The sequence below is a fragment of the Lepisma saccharinum genome, chromosome 5, assembly GCF_977018435.1.
Source record: "Lepisma saccharinum chromosome 5, izLepSacc3.1, whole genome shotgun sequence".
NCBI classification, from domain to species: domain Eukaryota; kingdom Metazoa; phylum Arthropoda; class Insecta; order Zygentoma; family Lepismatidae; genus Lepisma; species Lepisma saccharinum.
The window spans coordinates 72,011,261-72,032,205 of record NC_139233.1 but is presented as its reverse complement, the minus strand read 5'-3'; the positions used below and the strand labels follow the sequence as shown (position 1 = coordinate 72,032,205).

The following is a 20,945-nucleotide window of genomic DNA, read 5'->3' as shown; positions in this document are numbered from 1 at the left end:
GAAGCGCGCTTGATAACCACTCCGCCAAGGAGGTCGACGTAAAGAAAAGTTGTTTTTCTTGGTGACCTCTTATAGGCTGTGAACGTTTTTGCAGGGACACTTTCTGTATGTTGTTTTCTCGTCTCTATATTATACATTATATTTTTCATAGAATTTGCCTTTTCCTCGCTTCTCAAAATTTCATTCTGAGCCGAGGTGAATTTCCATCATGTGGCAACACTGGTATTCGCTCGCCGGAGGAAGTACTTGCTTTGCTCCCATGGTAATCACGGTGGCACAATGAGAAGTTATCGATTTGATTGATGCCGTCATCCTCGTTGCGTCCAGCACAATGCCAGAAGACTTTTTTGCATTCGGCTCGATGGATGGATGTCTCGCACGCCGCTTGGCTCCGAATGAGGTGTGCTCCGTCTCGTGGCCTGCATATCTGCGTGCTTTGAGACGGAAGGTCATTGACAGCGAACGTGCTTCTTTTGGGAACGTGCGGAGAGGATCCGCCGTTGGCAGCGGACACGGTGCTACAGGGTGGCGTGTATGCTTCGCAATGTGTTCATTTACGGTCTTCCAGATCTCCGTATGGAGTGGACGATCTTTGGAATGCCCTTCGCTTTTTGTGCCACTGGATCATTGTCCTGCACCAGTAAATCCCTTTTTTCTTTCTTTCCAGTATTATTCTTGCTTCCTAAAACTGGTGTAAAATTCCAAATTCTGAAAAATTACATTTGCTTATACAACGTTAATGTGGTCTCCCCGATGGCGTAGTGGTTGTGTCGTCGCCTTGTAATCAAGGATTCTCTGGTACCTACTTGAGGTACATTGCAGGAATTTATCTGCAACGATATTTTAAATTGTAAATATATATTAAAAACCGCAGATATTTCAGTTTTGAGGGATCTGTTTTCAAGTTTGAGCGAAAATTACGCATTTATTATAACGTATGATTGAAGATATTTGCAGTACTATTTACTACATATCCCAACAGGTTGTCTTTTTTTTTTTTTTTTTTTTTGGTCCAGGTTTGATTCCAAAATGGCCTAATTTGACTGTACTAAGGAGTGAACGGGAAGCGAGAGGGGAAAACAAAAAATGACTGTCGACTTTAGTAAGCGTGTTTGTGTAGGTTTTGCTTATCTTGAGCTGCACGTACATATTTATGTGCAGCTGGGATGGAGGGCGTTTGTGTCCAATGAGGATACAAGTTATTAGAATTTGTAGATGGCTGACTGTTTGGTGGATATCGAAAGCATCTGTTGTTTTGTTTTCGAACTTCCATGATTTAAGAAATAGGTTGATTGATTGATTTGCTTTCTTTCACTTTGTGCCATATTTGGCTAATTTGCAAAGATGGCTATGAGTGATGGATGACATAATGAAATTGATGAATGGACACTCACAAACATCCATGCCCAGGCCGTGATTCGAACCCAGGGCCCCTGGCGTCGTAGCGCGATGTGCTAACCACTCCGCCACGGGGGCCGGCTTAAGAAGTATGTGAAAGATGAATAGTATTGCAGGCATACAGAGGTTTGAAAGGAGGGCGTACTTTCGATTCAGAACAGAGTGACGTTATTTTTTCCTTCAAGTTTCAAGCCGTATGGGTTTCACTGCGAAGAGAGACGGAAGCTTTCACCGTGGCCGCCAGGAAAGAAAGAACAAAATTCTGTCTGGCTACCGCCGTGAGAAATTTCCGACAAAGGGACATGAAGTGCGTGAGATTCCTGGGACACAATTGTTCTGTCCCCCCACAACTTCCATTCATGCGGTTCCGATTCAAAACGTAACGGCATTGAGAAGAAATTTGTACGATGTTTTTCTCTTCAAACAATGCAACATGGCTAGTGAAATTGAGCCAAATTCTTGTGTATAGTTTTTTTCCCCTCCACTTCTCCCTTGAAGATAATTTTTCTTCCAATGCTTCCTAGCATCCGAAAGATTTGTCACTGGTTATCAGCAGGAGATAACTTGTTTTATTTACAAAACCATGTAGGTAAGTAGGGCTCTGTGGAATACTAGTAGTAATTATGATCCGGCTAAAAGGGCACTTGAATATGGCATTCCAAATCAGTTTTTCTTTTCCTCAGCAACGCAAACCTTCCACCTGTCCTTATCCCGAGGAAGGTGAATCCAATCTTTGCAAATTATCTTCAGCCCAGTCTCACCATTGTCCTTTTTCCGTCTTGGCTTTCTTACAGGTCTCTTACCACCAGGTTTCCAAACAAGGATCCTGTATCTCAGCATTCTTGTTTGAATTATTCTAACGATATCACGGGAGCTTCGAAGGATTGGGTTTACAAAATTCCTCTGTTAGTGCAAGCAGGTATGTTTCACTTTCATATAAAGCTACAGGTAAAATACTTGTTTTGTGCATTTTAATCTTTAGATCTTGTGACATTAGACGAGGGACAATAGTGCATGAATAGCCTCCCCGATGTTGTTGTAGTAGCGTCGTCGCCTTGTAAGTAAGGGCTCCCGGGTTCGATACCCGGTGGAGGCACATAGTGGTTCGGATCCCACTTCAAACTAAACTGTAAGTCCAGTTCTGAGTAGCCTTTCTGTGCATAAGGTGGACTTCAAAACAAACTCAACCAAACAAATAGTTCATGAATAGAATATGGTATTTTACCTCAATTATCAACAGTTTCTTTTGTTAATATTACTCCTAAGTAATTCAATGAGAATGTGAGTATAAAAAATAGGCAAAATAAACGAAACATTTTCTACATTAACGTTATACACATTTTATATTTCCACCTTCTAATTGTTGACTGCTTTGTACAACATCTATTTTCACATGTATACTCTACGTTTATGTTTATAATTAGGGCTGCTGGCTTTAATGATCTGAAAATTACATAATTTCCAAGGATTTTTATATTATTTTAAAGGACATTTATCATTTCATCCGAAATTATATCACAAATGGTATAAAAGAGCATTTAAACTTTAAAATTTAGTATGGGAGCTAATATAAGCAAAATAGAAAAATCCGTGACCGGCAAAAGCATAGCAAGCAAGCAGTTGTCAGGATATAGGTCTAATAAAAATACAGACACCAAACCATGCGAGAATAAGACCTAATTTACAGGCATTAATTTTCTAGGCAAATCATCACTTTATCGGAGAAAGTATATCAAGATTATAACGTGGTGACAGAAAGAGAGAGATGCAAAATTTGCAGAAAAAATATAAATTCAGACCATCAAAGGTTTCGTTAACACTAAACTTTTATCCTTTTGATTTCTATATTAATTTCAGTTTATTCCCTCATTTTAAGCTGTAATCCGGGGGTTTAGTAGGAACTTGTATAAACACTTTCACTATTATATTCGGCATAAATTATATGTCGATCAATTAATCTATATATCTGTTCAAGTGTAAATCAAACTTATCAATAAATATACTATTCGATGGGCTAATCGACGTACTCAGTTCTAGCTTAAATGTATCGAGAGAGAGAGAGAGAGAGATAGGAGTGAAGGAAACTGTACCATGGTGAGACCATCGATATTACCGTTATTGATTAGTGCCCATGGATCGTATTGCAATTACACGCTGTAAACAGTGCTCCAACTTGCTCCAGTTAACTTTCGCATTTCCTTCTCTTCGTTTTCTCCGTTCAGTACTTACTGAGGCAGCAAAGCAATAACAGAAATGATTTTATGTTCGTTCGTAAAGACGTGAGAAGTAAAAGTTCACATGCGAGAGGAAAGTTCTGCATGATTTCGGAACGGCATTTTCCTATAATTACCTTTGCGATGTACGTTGTGTTCCGTTTCATTTTCCATCCCTTCACTGCTATTGCATCTGAGGGCAGAGCGAGAAGTGTGTTTTAATAGTCGTATTAATTTTCTTTTTTCCAATGCTCTTATTTTTGCGGAATGCAAGCTTCATGAGCAAAGGTTCTCCATTCGATTTTACACTCTTCGGCCAGTCTTAGTGGAGAAATCCTGTTGCTGTTAACATTTTTGTACTTGGAAACTGTTTATTATAGCTACTTCCGCGAATTTCCTTTCAGATTTCACAGCTACTGTTTACAGCTTGTTTCCGTATTTCACAATTACCGCTGTCTCAGAAATGTGCACAAGTTATTCATATTACAGGGTTCGCACTGACCTGGAAATCCAGGAAAACCTTGGACATTCTATTCTGAATCAGGCAGGCCAGCCATATGTGTGCCCCCTTGACCATAACCGATTTCGTTGAAAAATTAATATTTGTAATGGAGTGTTCAGATACATCAATATCTTAAATATATTTTTTTCCCTTTGCGTTTTTGTTTTAAGTCCGCTGTTTATGCACAGACACGGGCTAATTGGGACTGGCGCTATATTTTAAAGTGGGATGCGAACCACTATATGCCTGCACCAGGTATCGAACCCGGGACCCCTTTATTTCAAGGCGATGATGTTACCAGTCTTTCTTGTTTACAAGGAGTTTATCTCCGCGAGATTTTTAATCGGGACATTTCTTTTAATTAATTGAATGTCAATCAATCAATCCATGGGCAATGTTCCACTGTGTTCGTTCTTTATTTATTTCATCTCTCATCATCCTCATCGAAATTAACCTACAGGAAGATAAACGAATTGAAATAGATAAAAATACAAGAAAAGACGTGTCTGCTTTCCTGGTACAGTGATTACCGTATTTTGTCTGTGGGGGACAGTTATCCTGTTCTATTGTCTGAAAATCCAGGTATTTGTCTGGACATGGGCGTCCATGGTTAGTTTTGCATTAACTGCAGCGATTTAGACGAGATTGTTAAATATACATTCCCAGAATTTAACCTGGGGTGACAGGGGAAGAGTTCAATCAGAATGGCAGACTACGGGATTTGAACGGCGACCTCCAGAAAGAGTGCGTTCTGTTGGGTTTGTTATTTCATCTAATTATCATTCATTGTCATTGCAATTAGCCCATGGAGGCAGAAAAGTTACGAAGTAACAACATATTTCACCAAGATATCTATCTGTATCATCGGAAAATATGCGGACTGTAGGAATCCCATTTCAATCGTGACGTGTATCCTGGTGGAATAGTCTTGCCTCCGCTATTAACACAGGGTTGCTAGTTATAGTACTTGTATCACTAGAAATAGTACTCCAGTAAGTTGCAATAAATCTAGAAACCGATTGTCATTATTTTCAGTAATAATAATAATGAATTTTACTGTAACGCTTCCTCATGAGCCACCTCTAAATTTGATGGCAAGGGAAATCCATGTATTTCAGTAGCCTTTTTCTCTATCTTAAACCCATTGTGTCCCCCCCTCCCATTTGTGCCACTGCTTCAAGATCAGAACTACAGACATTGTATTTTTTTCATGTCGCGTTTCTTCCACTTTTGGTCAGTTGCGACAGGACTGCAGACATTTTGGAGAGTCTATACAAATAATACTTCCCAAATAGCTTGCTCAGCACTGGTCAGTACTGCGGAGCGAAAGATTTTCGATACCGTCTTTGTTACGAGCGATCCCGGGTTCGATCGCCTGTAAAAGCTTCAGAATCTCAACGTTCACGCAACATCGTGAAGACAATGTGGGAAGTACATTGGAGTCTCTTTAATTCGAATTACTAGGTAATTCGAACACAATTTTATTCCCCTTGAAACCATCTTTAATGACGTGATATTTTGAATAATTCGAACGTTTTTCGTGTCCCTTTAGAATTCGAATGAAAAAGATTCCACTACAGTACTTGAAAGCGATAGCAGCTGACTCTAGTGTCTAAACTCATAAAAACAGCGGCCAGTGATAAGGCTCGCACACAGAAAAATTAACTTACGTTCTCTGCCTTTGCCACAGAAAATTTTGGTTAGGTTAGATTAGATTCTGTGCCTTCACCATAGGAAAAATTAGGTGATGGTAGGTTCTCTGCTGTCATAGAAAGGTTACGTTTTGTGCCTTTGCCACATGAAAGCTAGATTATGTTTTGTACCTGGCCGCAGAAAAATTAGGTTATGTTCTTGGCCAAGACAGTAGAAAGCTTAGGTTACGTCCTGTGCCTAGGCAATAGAAAGGTTGTGCCTTTGCACAGAAAAAATAGCTTGGGTTAAGTTTTCTACCTTGGCCACAGAAATGTTTGGTTGGGCTAAGTTCTGTGCCTTGTCTACATAAAATTTACGTTGGGTTTTGTGCTGTGCTTTGGTCCGCAGAAGGCGCCCCAGAGTTTATTCTATTCTGTTGTTTTCCATCTGTTGATAAGGCAGTCAATGAGGGAAAGATTACAATCAGCGGCAGGGCAGTACGGAAATGGTTCTGCCAATCCACGTTCCTTTTCTACGCCTCGTTTGCGAAGTATGCGTCGTTGATGCGAGCGTTGCGCTGGAGGGAATATTTTCGAGGAAATTGTTCCGCGATGATCGCTTGCCGGGAGAAATTGTTTGCGGTAACACCGGGTACCGCCTGCAACTTTTCAGTGTGGAACTTCGTTCCTTTCCTCCATCCTTTAGAAATATTTCCAAGCTTGGCTGCATCTCCTACCTCATGCGAACTTCTTTTCTCCGTCCGCGAATTGCATCGCACCGCACTCTCGAACTGGGTCACGCGGCAGATTGTACATTATCATACACTGTAAGGAGAAAATCGCTGTTGTTAGGAACTTATTAACTTACATCCTACCCTGAAAACCTTCAATCGTGTATTCAATTCCCTTGGGTTTTTACTAGAGCTGAACCGATGCCGACGTATCGGCATCGGAAAGTATCGGTTGGAACTCGTTAACCGATACCGACCGATACTTTTCCGACATTTTGGTCTTTCACGAGCTCCGCAAATATGCTGCACGACACTTGCCGAGTCGAATTATCCTGAAAATTAAGTAAAATTCAAAGTTTCTTTTTTACTTTGCGCCAATTTTGTGCGAAGACACTGAAGTTTTTGATAATATTAAATGTAATTGAATATTCTGGTGTAATTCTTGACTATTTTAAACCAAAACGTGTTAGTACATTGATGCATACGATAGAGCGGAATACTTAAGCACTAATAATAATCAACATTTTGATTATTACAATTTTCAAGTATCGGCATCTGTACCGGTATCTGTTCAAAATGGTATCGGCTCAGCCGTAGTTTTTACCTTATTTCCCCCGGCTTTTCTGCTAAAAGGAATATCAGGAAACTGGAACTTGACAGAGGTACCACTTGAAATTAAAGTTTAAAATTTCCTGAAAGTTCACACAGTAAAAGCTGATATATTTAAATTAACGAAGCATATTTGGTTAAGGCTTTTTGATAAGCATAAACAAGAAATTTGGCAGTTTTTACAAAATTATTTATTAACTGTATGCAAATGTGATGTACTGCTGGGAACATTTGGTTCTGGAGAACAATAATTTGTCGCCAATTTAAACAAATGTTTAGTTGCCAGAAACTCTTCTTTGATCATTCCAAACAAACGTTTATCTCTGTGAATCGCAAAATTATACCTCGATTAAAAAAGAAAGACACCAATGTGTGAAGTATAAGTATTGTGTTCCATTCTCGCAGTGGTTTAAGATTATAAAAAATCAAATTGATAACATTTTCAGTTTTTACAACACCCCTAGCAGTTGGTAAACCACTTTGCCACAAACGCTGTTAAATTTTCCTCTTTTGGTGGTCATAAAAAGGAACAATACCATATTGTTTCGTTGTTAGAAAAATTGTGGATTTGGGAACCTCTCTGTACGTCGAACGAAGCCGGTGTCTACTCGCTAAAAGCGGTGACTTGAAAGAAAAAAAATTAAAAAAAGAAAAAACTAGTCTTGTATTGAGACCACAAATTTCTAGCACTTTTTTTGTGGTTCCGTAATATCAGTAGTTTTCTTCCAACAGTGTACGTACAAGCTTCCCGCGTTTCCCCATCTTCGCAAATTAGGCAAAAGTGGCACAAAAAGCGAAGTAAAATAAAGGAAATCAATCAATCAAGCATACTGAAAGTGTCGATATACGGTACCAAAGTAATAAGAAAACCACCCATAAAGAAAATTTACAATTAAAAGTACAGGGAAAAACTAAACAATTAGTAATAATTCAAAAAGAAAAGCTGAAGCTGTGAATGAACACTGAAATTAAGGGCTTCATAGGACAGCAACAAATCCAACACTTGAAGATCGACTCTCGTATCTGATTTTATTATTAGGTATGTATTCCAATTCTATACAGCTGCCTTCTTCTTAGTCATTTACATGAAAATGGCTAACGGACGAAACAATGAACGTGCAAATTATCTGCATCTTAAATAGGATTTGAAGCTTTACTGATGCCGTAAACAGAAGAAATTATATCGTGAAATCAGTCGGGTGATTTAATCTTCTGGAATCTCCTCACCTGGTTTATTATCCGATAGAACTTCCCGATGAAGGAGTTCGTTTTCCACACAAAAATCTCCTTCCAAGTTACTGCTTCTAAGTATATATTGGATTTATACATGGTGGCACCCAGTCGACTGACACATTTCGAACGGTTATAAATAGTGGAAACCAAAAAGGAAAAATGAAACCACTTATCAGTGTTTTGAGTTATTCCATTTGTTATCCAATTTTTTTAAAAGAATTACATCGCAGAACCATGGCCAATAGCTCAGTAACTCCTTCAGAATGGCCAACTTCGTCATTAATGGCCACGTGGAATAATCGTCAGTGTTCAGGAGCTTTTATACTTAAACCCTGCGAAACTGTTCGCAGAAACAAAACACTGACAGGTGTTTACGGCAAACGCAGCAGCCCTCTCGAGAACGAGAGCCTACCAAGCAGCTTTTTCATCGGATGAAGCGTGGGCAGCGCATCGGGTTCTATCCCTCCTGTTTTCAGGCTTTCGAGACTGGAGCCCGCTATTTCTTCGTTTTCAAGTAGCTCCCCGATTATACCCTCATGATGTTGGGTCAACACCGAAATTTTGGGGGCTCCCCCGTCCCACCTGGAATCGAAGCCGGGACCTCTCGCACGAAAGGCGGGAGCACCAATCTTTCTTAATCAGCCTCCAAGACTACAGTTTCCACAACTAGTTACGTGGGAGAGAATTTAGCATTCGAGTGTATTTCGTATGAATATGTAACTAGAATAGATGGAGATCTATACAAGGATAGTCCTTTGCAGCAAGCACCTGCGCATGAAAGTGCTTTGTCTCGTGGAAGAAGAATGTCCCTCGGATCATTACGCGATAGATCGAGTGAAGAACGGCATTTTATAAAGTTGGGTTGTTCAAGATGGCTACCTCAGGCATTCAGTGAAGAAAAGAAAGAAAGCTCGGTGGCGAGTCGTGTGTGAATTGAAAACTCTCTTCCATTATGAAAAGGAGACAATGTGCTAGGACACGAAAAGACAGTATACATGCACGGCGGTTCCAGCTTTGAACCTAGTCATTTAGTTGCTCCGGCCAACTTCCTACCTCAATGAGCGGAATTCTAGACAGAAGAACCAGGGGCCTAGAGCCAACGTTTGCTTTCTATCTTTTTTTTAAATTTTCGCCGATTTTGGAAATACTGTACACCTGGAGGGGGAAATAATAAGGGATAGGGGTGTATCCTCCAACACGCTCAGCTAGCGAAATCGTGGATCGCTCAGCAAAGTAGCATAGATCCATCAACATATCTGCAGCTCTGACCTTGAAGCCGTTGAATGTACCAACCTTGCTGAAGAAGACTCGATTAGGATGGGGCAGGAGCTATTGGTCCCTTCTTGTGTTGCAAAATCTAGAATTAATAATGTGCACTGCATCGTGCGGAAACGTTACTGCAAAGTTTATAAGAGCCCAGATAATTATGCACTTAAAATACCTTGAAATGCAGCAAAAAGTGCGCTTTAGAAAAACATCTTACCTTTCTAAGTGGTTTCAGTTACAGCAAGAACCATACATGCAAACATGTCTTTGTCCTGTTTTCAGCTGATACGATTTAACACACACACACTTGTTTACTTTACCCTGTCGTTTTATAAATGAAATAAAAATTACATTCCTTACAGATCATGATTGCACTTGATTACAGCATAACTCAAATTTTCAACCTTGAATCTACTACTGTTTGCGGCAAGAATATTTTTACTCAGAAAAAACGCTCTACTTCGCAAGATATCATTGGACAATAGGCAACTGCATCTTACAAGTCAAGTTCATGATCATCTGTAGATTGCATTCCAAAAATAGTATTTGTGAGTGTTCCCGCGAGGACGACGAATGAAGTCTCTATCTTCGTGTTTTGTAAAAGAAAGTAGAGAATAAACAGCAGTGGCGGAAGGAAATAGTAAGTTCTTATATAAAGAAGACAAGACGCCCAACGCACAGACATAAATTACGTGGCTCTAAAGTATGCAAGAAGTTTACATATATGTATGACACACATGCATTTGCTTATGCATCCGGACCTTGATTGTTATTATTAGGAAATAAAGGTGTATCCGTGCCATAGATTAAATTCCTGCTTATAAGGCTTATTACTTGGAGACATTCAGACAGCATAGACGTGTGTCGGGGTAGCGTAAAAAAGGAAAACAATTGAATCAGCAATCGTATGTCAACGAAGGAGACAAGAGCATTTACCCTAATATCAGCAAGGTATTCATCGTGGTTGAAGGAATTCCAAGGCTACAGAGATCGTGGTAGCACAATAGTGTACATAATACAGCGCCACTGTGTTGATTGAACGATTTAGTTTATTTCTCGTCATCTTTCCGCCACTTGTGACTAATCGCGACGAGCTACATGTATGATGATACGGGGTCCCACAGAAGATTATACTGGCCGAGTCTAGATGTCAGAGCCTCGTTAGTCTGCAGAATGCTGTCCTGGGTATTACCATTGTGTAAATCGGCTGTCATTACCTAATGCAACAAATATATTCTTCATATTTATAATAATATGTACACCATAAAGGTACTATTCAATAAGAATGTCATGCTCAAAATAATTTGTGTGAAATCGGGCGAAAATGATGGGGAGAAAAATTTGTGTGTGTGTGTAGATAGATTTGAATTTGTATGTGGATGTTGTGTCGGTCGGTATAGAGCATCATGAGACCCAGGTTCGATTTTCGAGATGGGCGATATCTCAGGGTAGGAAATTTAAGCCGTTTGTCTCTCATCAGTGGGTACCTGAGGGCAACCCTTTAGAGGTGTTGGCGTTTGGAGCCTGGTGCTTATCACATCATCTTCACTTTGGCAGAGATCGAGGAATATGCACACATACATATGAGAGGGGGTAGATGCATACACCTACACCCAGAGGGAGACAGTACTATAGGGACCTGTTACTTTAATATAACAACAAAGTACATAAATGGAAAGAAGGAAGAAGCTTGAAGGAGAACTCGCTCAGATGAAAAATCCTAAAACTTTGAAATTAAAATGCGAGCATCTTCATTATCCATCAGAATTACATTTCTAAACACGTTTATTACTATATTTGTAATGTACTTGATCTAACCTAGTAAGCGATTATAAGGTTCTCTCAAACTGCAAAGTGAGAAAACATTCATGACGCATAACTCGACAAAACCTTTTGCCTACCTCGTCAGATTAAGTGAGGAGAATCTTATGTTATTAAATGCGCGAGAAGCCCAAGTATCGCCGAGAAATAAGTATATAAAACTTGTTCAGGGACATATCCAGGATTTCTTTTCGGCGGGGGGGGGGGGGGGGGCTTTGAGGAACAAAACGTGCGTTGAAAAGTTTTGTGAGGAAATAGTACTGAAATAACATCCTCCAACCTACTTCTCAATATGGATATTAATTATTAATTGTGATTATTCTGCCCATGGAATTCTGTTTTGTTTTTTTTTACTGAAAGAGCAGTAAATATTTTCCATTGTGTTTTTCAGATAATTTGCGTAAAATTAGTGAAAATAATGGGAAACACTAAAATCATGTACAATATGTTGTTATTGCTTCGTATACACGAGGAAGATGTTTAGCATATCATTGTATGCACTTATAAACAATTTCGGATAATGTTAACGTTTTTCGGTGTTGTCATGATTGTTTGTAGCCGGACCCTGTGGCCGAGTGGTTATCACATCGCGCTGCGACGGCAAGTGTCCCGGGTTCGAATCCCGCTCGGGCTTGGTTGTTTGTGAATGTCCATTCATCAATTTCATCACTTATCCCCATCTTCGCAAATTAGCCAAGAGGCACAAAACGCGAAGTAAAATAAACTAAATAAATAAATGATTGTTTGTAATTTGCACGTGTTTCAAATGATTGTTTGTAATTTGCACGTGTTTCAATCATATTTCCTGGTATTACATAAAATGTAACTGAAGGAAAGGGTAATGTATTTTTTTCATTCAGTAGCTTTTATGGAAAATGTCATTTTGCTTATGTGAAAATCGTATCCTAGAGCGGAGTAATTTGACAAAATCACGGGAGGTCCCCCGGCCCGGTTAGCTCATGCCTGGCTACGCCAGTGCACTTGTTAATTAATTTATTTGTATAAAGTGTGTCCACTCAACGATCGAGATATGTTACTCTGTGAGCTCCGCGGCCCTGTATACTTAACTTTCGGCCGCCCAGCTGTGTCGGCAACACGGACTTTGCCACGATGTTCTTTCCTTCACGGCTTATTAGAGGAAATAATTAAGTGCCCGGAACAATACGACAAAATGAATCATGCCGTTTACGACAATCGCATCGTCAGACGCGTGTGCGTTGCGTACGAATGATTGCCGCTCCTTGTTTCATGTTTGCCTTGAATCGGAGCATATTTATTCAAGGTAAACGCGTGTGTCTTTGTGTGCAGATTTGATCGACTTTCGAATCAACAGGTCAATTATAAAGAGGAAGAGGGCGTCACCTTGAATTGTTTTTGTAAGGATCTGCTAAGTTTCCCTTTTTAAAAATCAGAAGTGCTTCTTCTAGGGCGTGTGTACTTTTCGTTAACCAACCGGTCAAGTGTAATTTTAAGTTGCGATGTCGTACAGTTACCTAACAGTCCTCTACCTCCCCTTCTCTTTTGGACCAAGTTGACCAGCCGTTCTGCCTATCTGTCTGCCATTACGGTCCCCTCCTCTCTTCCGCCATGTTGCACGCCGTTACCCTCCACTGGCGGCAGGATTGCCAACATATCCCCAGCCGATGCACTGCGGTTTATTATTTCCTGTTTGTTATGCTGCGCCCTGCGGAGAACGTTTCCATGCAAGGAAAGAAAATGTCTTTGTCTTTGCCATAGGGGCCAGCGCAAAGGATGCCGATATTATAGACTTCGATATATCGAGGGCGATAATTTCACGATATCGCACTCGCGTTATTTTAGAAATATCGATTCGATACCGTAATACCGTACAGCTTTAGCCAATAGCGATATAATATACACTGGAACTGGAAGTTTGTAAGGTCATTTCGGAACACATCCTTACCGGATAAAAATGTATTATTTTTAAATATTTTTCTTATTTCGTACCGGTTTTAATGGGGCCCATGATATGAATTAATGTAAGGGGTGATCCAATTTAAAGACACGAAATGTCAACCTCTCTCCCACGTAACACACCTTGGACTGCATTCTTGCAGAATAACAAGGCTCTGGCGTCTGGACTTTAAGCCAGTATAATCCCCTGTGAGACTGTCCATTTGTCTTTGTGATCGTCTCTCCAGCAATTCCATCTTATTCCCTTCATTCTCATCGCAATTAGCCAAAAGTGGAAGAAGAGCAAAGTAAAAATAAATCCAATGAAACAAACCCATGATATCCAAAAAGCATGTGAAGCTCCAAAATCCAATGTCAGAAACCAGTTATATCACGATATGTCGTAGTAGATATATTTCATCGCTACTCAGCAAGATATTTTAATCGTAATAATAAAATAATAGCGTATATTACACAATTTAGCTTAATAATCCTATTATCTGTTTCTATTCTGTGATATTGGTAATGCTAAATATTAGTATACGCGATATTATTGCGGGTCTTGATTTAATGTGATGTTATATATAACTTTAATTGTATCTTTGATACTCTTAAATGCAATTCTCAGTGTTGCAGAAAGGATTAACTGTTCACGACACTTACATTAACATTTCTATTTTCTGCATCTTCATGCTAATCCCATAAACATGCATGGTAATTTAATAGAATTGATAAAATCGTGTTATTCCGGCTGCTTTCGCGTAGTTCCGGCATTCCTTGTAGAGGTAAGCAAAAAGCAAATGCTATCATTTCTCAAAACACGGCGGTTCGGGCAGGCCATCTACGAAAAATGCGTGGAATGTTTCACACGGCGGTTCGGAGAGCCGCACGGGCGACAAGCTTAAGTTTTTACGAAATTTTGCGGGGAAACATAAGCTACCATGTGTTTCATTCATACAGGTTTCCGAATAATCCTGGAGTCATGTTTCTTAATCATCAGTTTTTGTTGGTTTAAGTAATAGAACCAAGTACAGTACTCCAAGTGATAAAAGAAAGTGTGTGCAGAAAGTGGCTTCAGAAATTTCGTTTCCCGTATGCGAGATTTGTTTTTATGTAATGACCTGCCTAGTAGAGCTCAAAATGTGTCATTACGCTCACAACACACACATATATGTATTTAGTCACAAACCATTTTTATTAAGAAGTGCAGCTTTGTTTAAGTGCAACTTCACAATTCCACTTAAAATATTTTCCCATTATTTTCACAAAAAATTATATGCTTCTAGTACCGTTATCAATTTCCCACCTAGGGGTGTAAGGGGTGACCTTCCGCATAGTAGACCCAAATGTCAGCCTCACTTCCACGTTAGTACACCCTGGACTGAAGACTAACTTTGTATTGTCCTGTTCTTTTGTCCTTATGTGTGCTGAGTGTCCCTTTACAGCCTCAGCTTTTAACGAAAGTCAGAACATTTTAATATTTTATGATTTTAGTTCTGCAACGATAGAGTTGTTATTTGTAATGATAAGGGGCTGGACCCCGTATAATGTGACGGGTGCAAAATAGCCTTAGTGCTGACGCACCCAAAATTTTAAATTCAAATTTCCCACCTTGAAGTTAATTTCTAGTACTGAAAACTGATGATGAATATCTCTTTTAGTAATGTCGCCGGTCGGAAAGAAAATCCAGGGGATCCATGCTTCCCCCGTTACTTCGAACACTATTGATATCCAAATCTGTTGAGAACCGGAAACAATTTGTGTTTTTACGAAACAACAAGAGCTAATCTTCCTCCTTCCCCATTGTAAGGTCCATTACCGTCCCCTACTATAGAATGTTCCCATTATGTCGGTGGGAGTTGGAGAGACTTTTTCAATTACGAACATTCTTTCACATTTGACAGAGTATTGCACCCAATTAGGAAAATATGTATGGGAGGAAAAATGGAACACGTCAGATGGATTCGAGGGAATGTAATGCACGGTTTATCGAAGGCACCTGCATGAAGAGTGCTAACGCCTTTGGAATCTTGACAGGTGTCATTTCGAAGCTTGCTGACTGCAGATAATAAATATGTGCTGGGGAAATTAAAGTTGATGAATCCATCATCTCTCTCTCTCTCTCTCTTCTCTCTCTCTCTCTCTCTCTCTCTCTCTCTCTCTCTCTCTCTCTCTCTCTCTCTCCCTCCCCCATTCACCACCTCCGTTATCAATATTGCTAGAATTTGTATGACCTAAAGTCGCTTAAAAACATACCCTAACATTTTTTTTTCGGAGTGAAATATTTATGTAATATTTTTTTAAAACTTAAGTGAAGCAAAAAGTATTAAATTTGAAACTGCGATGTACCATTGTTACGTACTCCTTGTCATTTCACTTTATGGGCCCGGAATTGCAATGTTCAGCGACTACTTTACGAAAATTTTCAAATGTAAATGTAAATGGAAAATCGTTCTACTTTAGCTGATGAACTGACACAATAGGGGCACTTCGGATATGCCTAAGTGTAAAAGAGGGTTCTTAAACCTTGAAAAAGCGCCTAATTTAATCAGTTTTTCACAATAATTTTTCTTCATTTCATAAACATACCACCCTTCACAAAAGGTTGCCGTCATGAAATTCGTAGCTCTAATTATCATCATACTTTTCCGTAAATTTCTGAACATACACAACTCTATTTAAGTGCAACACAGGAAACGTTATGTAAATCCTGTTCAAACAGTAATTTTTGTCGATATAAAATTATCAATCTTCACTTTCGAAATGTTATATCCACACTCGCATCTAACGTAACTATTAAAACACATGTTTTTTTTTTTTGTTTTTTTTAAATCAACACGTATTAAGAAAACAGGATAATTCTGTGTACTAACTATGATAAGTAGGACCTTCGTTTGGATGAAGGGTTTCGGAACTTTATTCTACAATCCTTCATCTTATAGCAATGTAGGAAGTGACATGATACCCACTTAATTTAGTTAATTGTTGCTCACAGCGTCATGTTACGGTCTGGCGTGTGTGTATGTTCCGCGTGGCACATTATGTGCTTAATCGTGAAACTAAATCTAAGCTTTTCGTCAGCAGTGGCCCACGTTGGGTTTATTTTCAAGACGGATTATTCGCGTCGTTAGTGAAATGCTGACTTGTGCGGAGATGTCATTTTCAATGAATAGAGAAAGAATAGAAGAAGAAAAAAGAGAGTTGAAATTTACCGTACAAAGAAGATAGATAGGTAGGTTAGTTTTGTGTACGATAATTTTCGGTTATTTTTTTTCATCGGGGCACTGATTGAATAACATAGCCAGATGTCGGGCATAACTGGTACTGCCCTCTGCCACGACCAGTGTTGCCAGTACACCTCTTATTTTTTAAAACAAAACCCACTTTTTACTAATATGCCATAACTAATCCCATAAATCGTCTGTAATGCATAAAATGCGTAAAAATTATAGTTTTTTTTAATATTAGTTCGATAAATATCCACACAGACCAATTACCCACAACGAAAATTATTGCATGTGACTTGACAGCTGTCTTTTCTTACTGTTTCTGTTTACTTTGTACAAAAAACCTTTTACACGTTAGTAACGTTTTCCACAGACAGAATGTTCATGTACAGCATGGTTTTCTTGTTTAATGTTCAAAGCATATCTACATAGACAAAGTTAATATCCAGTGTACGTTTCATGTCTCTATCGCTTTTTGTAAAAAAGTTACGTACGTTCAAAGTATCGGTTGCGTGACTTTTTACACACCCTGTATTTTGGAGAATGTGTCATGATATTTTTGCGTGTTGCCTTTGATTTATTTCTCCTTTCTCGCCACCACCTTTATTTCAAGTCACCGGCAATAAATTGATTTGATTTGGTGTTTTAAGTCCACTTTATGCGCAGTAAGGCTAATCGGGACTGGACCTACAGTTTAAAGTGGAATCCGAACCACTTGTGCCTCCACCGGGTATCGAACCCGGGACCCCTTGATTACAAGGCAATGACGCTACCACTGCGCCATGGGGGAGGCCCGCACCGGCAATAAAAATGGTACACTTAATTAGATCCTGAAATACTCGTTTCCCTGCAAGACGTTGTGTGTGTTGCCTAAATCTACGGCGGTGGTAGAAGTTGCCATTGAAAATTTGCTATTAAAATCCACTTAACGCCGTAGAGGTACGCAACACACATAACGCCTTGCAGGAAAGCGAGTATTTCAGGATCTAGGTGTTATATTTTTATAGCCGGTGACTGTACCTTCTCGTCGTGCAGTTTGAGCAGCTACCCTATTTTCAATATAATAATAATAATCCAAGCTATTTTAGCCTCACAGTTGAAATCTTGAATCGTGCATATGATTTGCAATACGTTTCATCTCGGGACAGCTTCGACTACGACGAAACTGCCATGTACTTGAGAATCTTCAGCCGAGCTCCAAGGTATGGTATATCGAGGCTCTAAGAACAGTGGGTATTAAATCCCAGAATATTTCCTTTCGTTATCAGTGCTTTATCTGTTCGCGTTGTCTAGATTAACTCGCAAGTCCCACTGATCTGGGAATCCAGGAAAAATCCGGAAAATTAACCGCTGGAAAAATCGATTGTTTTTTTTTTTTTTTTTTTTGTTTTTTTGTGCATGCCAGGATTTTGGAATGAAAATTAATTTCAGATTTTTTTAAAACCAGCCTTTCATTTTTTCTATACGAATGATTTTATAGTTTATCGTTTATTGTTTTGAACAATGTTGGATAAACTCGGATTCTTTTGCTTGAATAAAAAGTGTAGTTTAACACTTAAAACACCCAACACTTATTACTATTTTAAATCATCACAAGAATGATCTGGAAGAACTTGAAATCTCGGGGGATGTTTTTGGTTTTTCAACGTATTCTAGTGTATTCGAACGTGTTACAGAATAGAGCCAGCCTCAGTGACATAGTGGTTACTGTAGCATGTTCTGATGCGAGGGATCCTAGCCTCGAATTCTTGGCAAGACATTTCCCTTTTCCATGTTTTCATTTCGAAAATCTGAAATCACAATCAGATACTAATGATATAATAATATTAGTTATTTGCATTAGTCCATAAAACATATATTTACAAAAACACTAGCATTGATGGAGTGCATGAAAATAAGGTAGCATAAGAAAAAAAAATCAAGATTAATTGGACATTTGAACAAACGAGAGAGACTAATGAAATATTTTATGTGGAGTGTAGCGTTGAATGTCGCAGAAACGAAAACGCTACGAAGAATTAAGGAAAAGCTACTAGTAGCTTAGAAATATGGCTATAGAGAAGGACGGACCGTTTGAAATGGACAAAGTAAGCAGTAAAACTTTTGGAAAGAGGTGGTGAAAGAACAAGAGTGCTGAAAGTGATCAAGAAAAGGAAAGGAAATCGGCTGGAACGTTGGCTAAGAAGAAACTGCGTGCTAAATAAAGATCCACTGGATGGAATGGTTAACGTAGAAAGTATCCGGGAAGAATAAGATATCAGCTGATATGAAACTTAAGGTGGAAGTTAGGAGAGCCGAGAGGTTTCAGTGAGAAACCTACTAATTAAGGCATAGAACGTTAGTTGAATGAAATATCAAAACCTTGTGAAAAACATACGCAATACGAAAATTTTCACGTAAGATTAACTGTGTGATATAGTAATTTTAATAGTTAACGAAAATGTATTCATTGTTCCAAAGCCAAATTTAAAATTTTAACCCATCCTGAGAAAATTGCGGGAGAAGAGAAAGGAAAATGTCTTTCACACTTGAAAAAAGCAATCTAATGTGTGACTCGAATATCTGACAATGTCTGTGCAATTCTTATATTTTCATAAAATCTATTTTACCTATTTTTTTTCTGAATCTTTTGCACAGAGGGAAACTTTTCTTCATGTGCCAACATTTCTCTGTAGCATACCCACATGTAATAATACTCATTCATCGTCTCGATTAACCTAAAAAGATACAACATGGACGAAAAAGAAATACAACCCAAATTAGACCGTTTCATGACAATTTTGAGCAGCCAGTGCGCGCGCTCGTACTCTCATGTTCCTTCAAACGCACTTTTCCAATCTAGTCCAGGAGCGCAGTTAAGCAAGCTGAAAAAGTAAGTGCATAAAAAAGGCACGAAGTAGCTGAGTGAACATGTAGTTGACGGTAAAATGACTGTATGTAAATGCTTCGACTTTTATCGTGTTTTCACGTACCGTGGCTTTCGTGTAACGTGGCTGAAGACTCCGTGTCGTTTAGGTTGGATGCCCTGGGGCCGTCAGGTGACCCAGAGAGTTGCGGAGGAAGAGTGGAGAAGGTAGCGGCAGTAGGAAGTGCGGGCATACAGCACAACCAGCTGTGCCATCCGGAACGCTGCAGGCACTGCAAAGCCTGGATTGTTTGTTGTTTTCCGCAGCATATTTGACAAACTTTCGCGACAGTGGTGGCGTTGCAAAAATGTTATGATGGTCCTTGCCGTGTGTACCCTTCTAGTTGTGCATTTGATAACCTGTTACGGATAATGAAGTGGTTCTCCCCCATCTGCGCGTCGCTTGGGTGAACTCCACTGACAATGGTAGCTGGTGTAGCAAGTGGTAAAGTGTATCGTTGTAGTCCCGCTGTGGTTTTGTATTGGCGTCCACGGAAAAGTGTTGTGTAGGTGATCAAAGTTGTGTGAATGTGATTCAAGTTTTAATTTTTTTGCTTCAGAATTGCGATGAGTGTCTCGACCGCTGCTTGCCTTGTTATGGTTAACAGGTGAACCTCTCACGAACGTTTCGGCAGCCCTTTCGTGTATTGTTTTTTGTTTGGTGTGTGTGAATAGAAAAGAGGAACCATTGCCGTGCTACCTTGTTGTTCCGATGACTGCCCCGTTATGAGGACGGGAAATGGCAGCCCAATGTTGGGCGACATGAGACCTTACCCCAGCTACACGACACGACAGCGATGGGGACAGTACACAAATCCGCATCTAATGTGGAGGACCTGGACCTTACCGAACAGGCCTGTAGGAACACTGGTAAGCTGCATGCATGAGATTCCACATTGACCGTAGCCTCTATAGTTATGCTCTGATTTTCCCATGCATTTGCAGGATTTTAAAACAATTACTTTGCTGCTGGCTATGTCTTGAGTTACGCATCCAAGATCTTGTGAGGGATTTTTTTACGCAATAACATTGTACAGAGTCAATACCACGTCGGTGGGCAGGTCATGTATAGAATGCATGGGAGGAAGAAAAGTTTCCAGGTTCTTTACTGAGAAAGCTGAAGAGCCAAGGTGAAAATGAAATGTTAAATTGGATGGACCAGAAGGAAATTTTACTACGATAGCCGAGATTAGGGTATTTTGGCTAGCATAGGTACAGATGGGAGGCGTGTGTAGCTGCGGAAATAAATCTTATAGCCTACTTTAAGGATCCCATAGAGGTAACATTGGGAGGATAGGATTCCAGACAAATGTCACGATCTATTAGTCATCATTATTAATTAAATGATTCACTATCTTGTATATTCAGAATGTATTCGAAACTTTTGCAATGTCAGAAAAGCAAACTAATTACTAATTACCTACTTCCCGCCAAAGTTAACCGCTGGCAAATTGTCAATTTATATTTTCATTCACTTTTATTTGCATCCTGTGTT

At 39.4% G+C, this 20,945-nt stretch overlaps 1 protein-coding gene across 6 annotated transcripts in view; it reads left to right on the top strand.

Moving 5' to 3' along the window:
• The window catches only part of GckIII (Germinal centre kinase III), a 144,005-nt gene that overhangs the window by 49,756 nt on the left and 73,304 nt on the right, over positions 1-20,945 (top strand). Inside the window, exon 1 of one of the 6 annotated variants that reach the window (XM_083122645.1) lies at positions 19,627-20,320. The exons of 4 other annotated variants lie outside the window; for them this stretch is intronic. In XM_083122645.1, coding sequence (XP_082978771.1) covers positions 20,177-20,320 — 144 coding nt within the window. In that variant the 5' untranslated portion in view covers positions 19,627-20,176. Of the gene's footprint in view, positions 1-19,626; positions 20,321-20,945 lie in introns of those variants that run through there. One more of the 6 variants, XR_014441695.1, reaches the window with a different exon arrangement.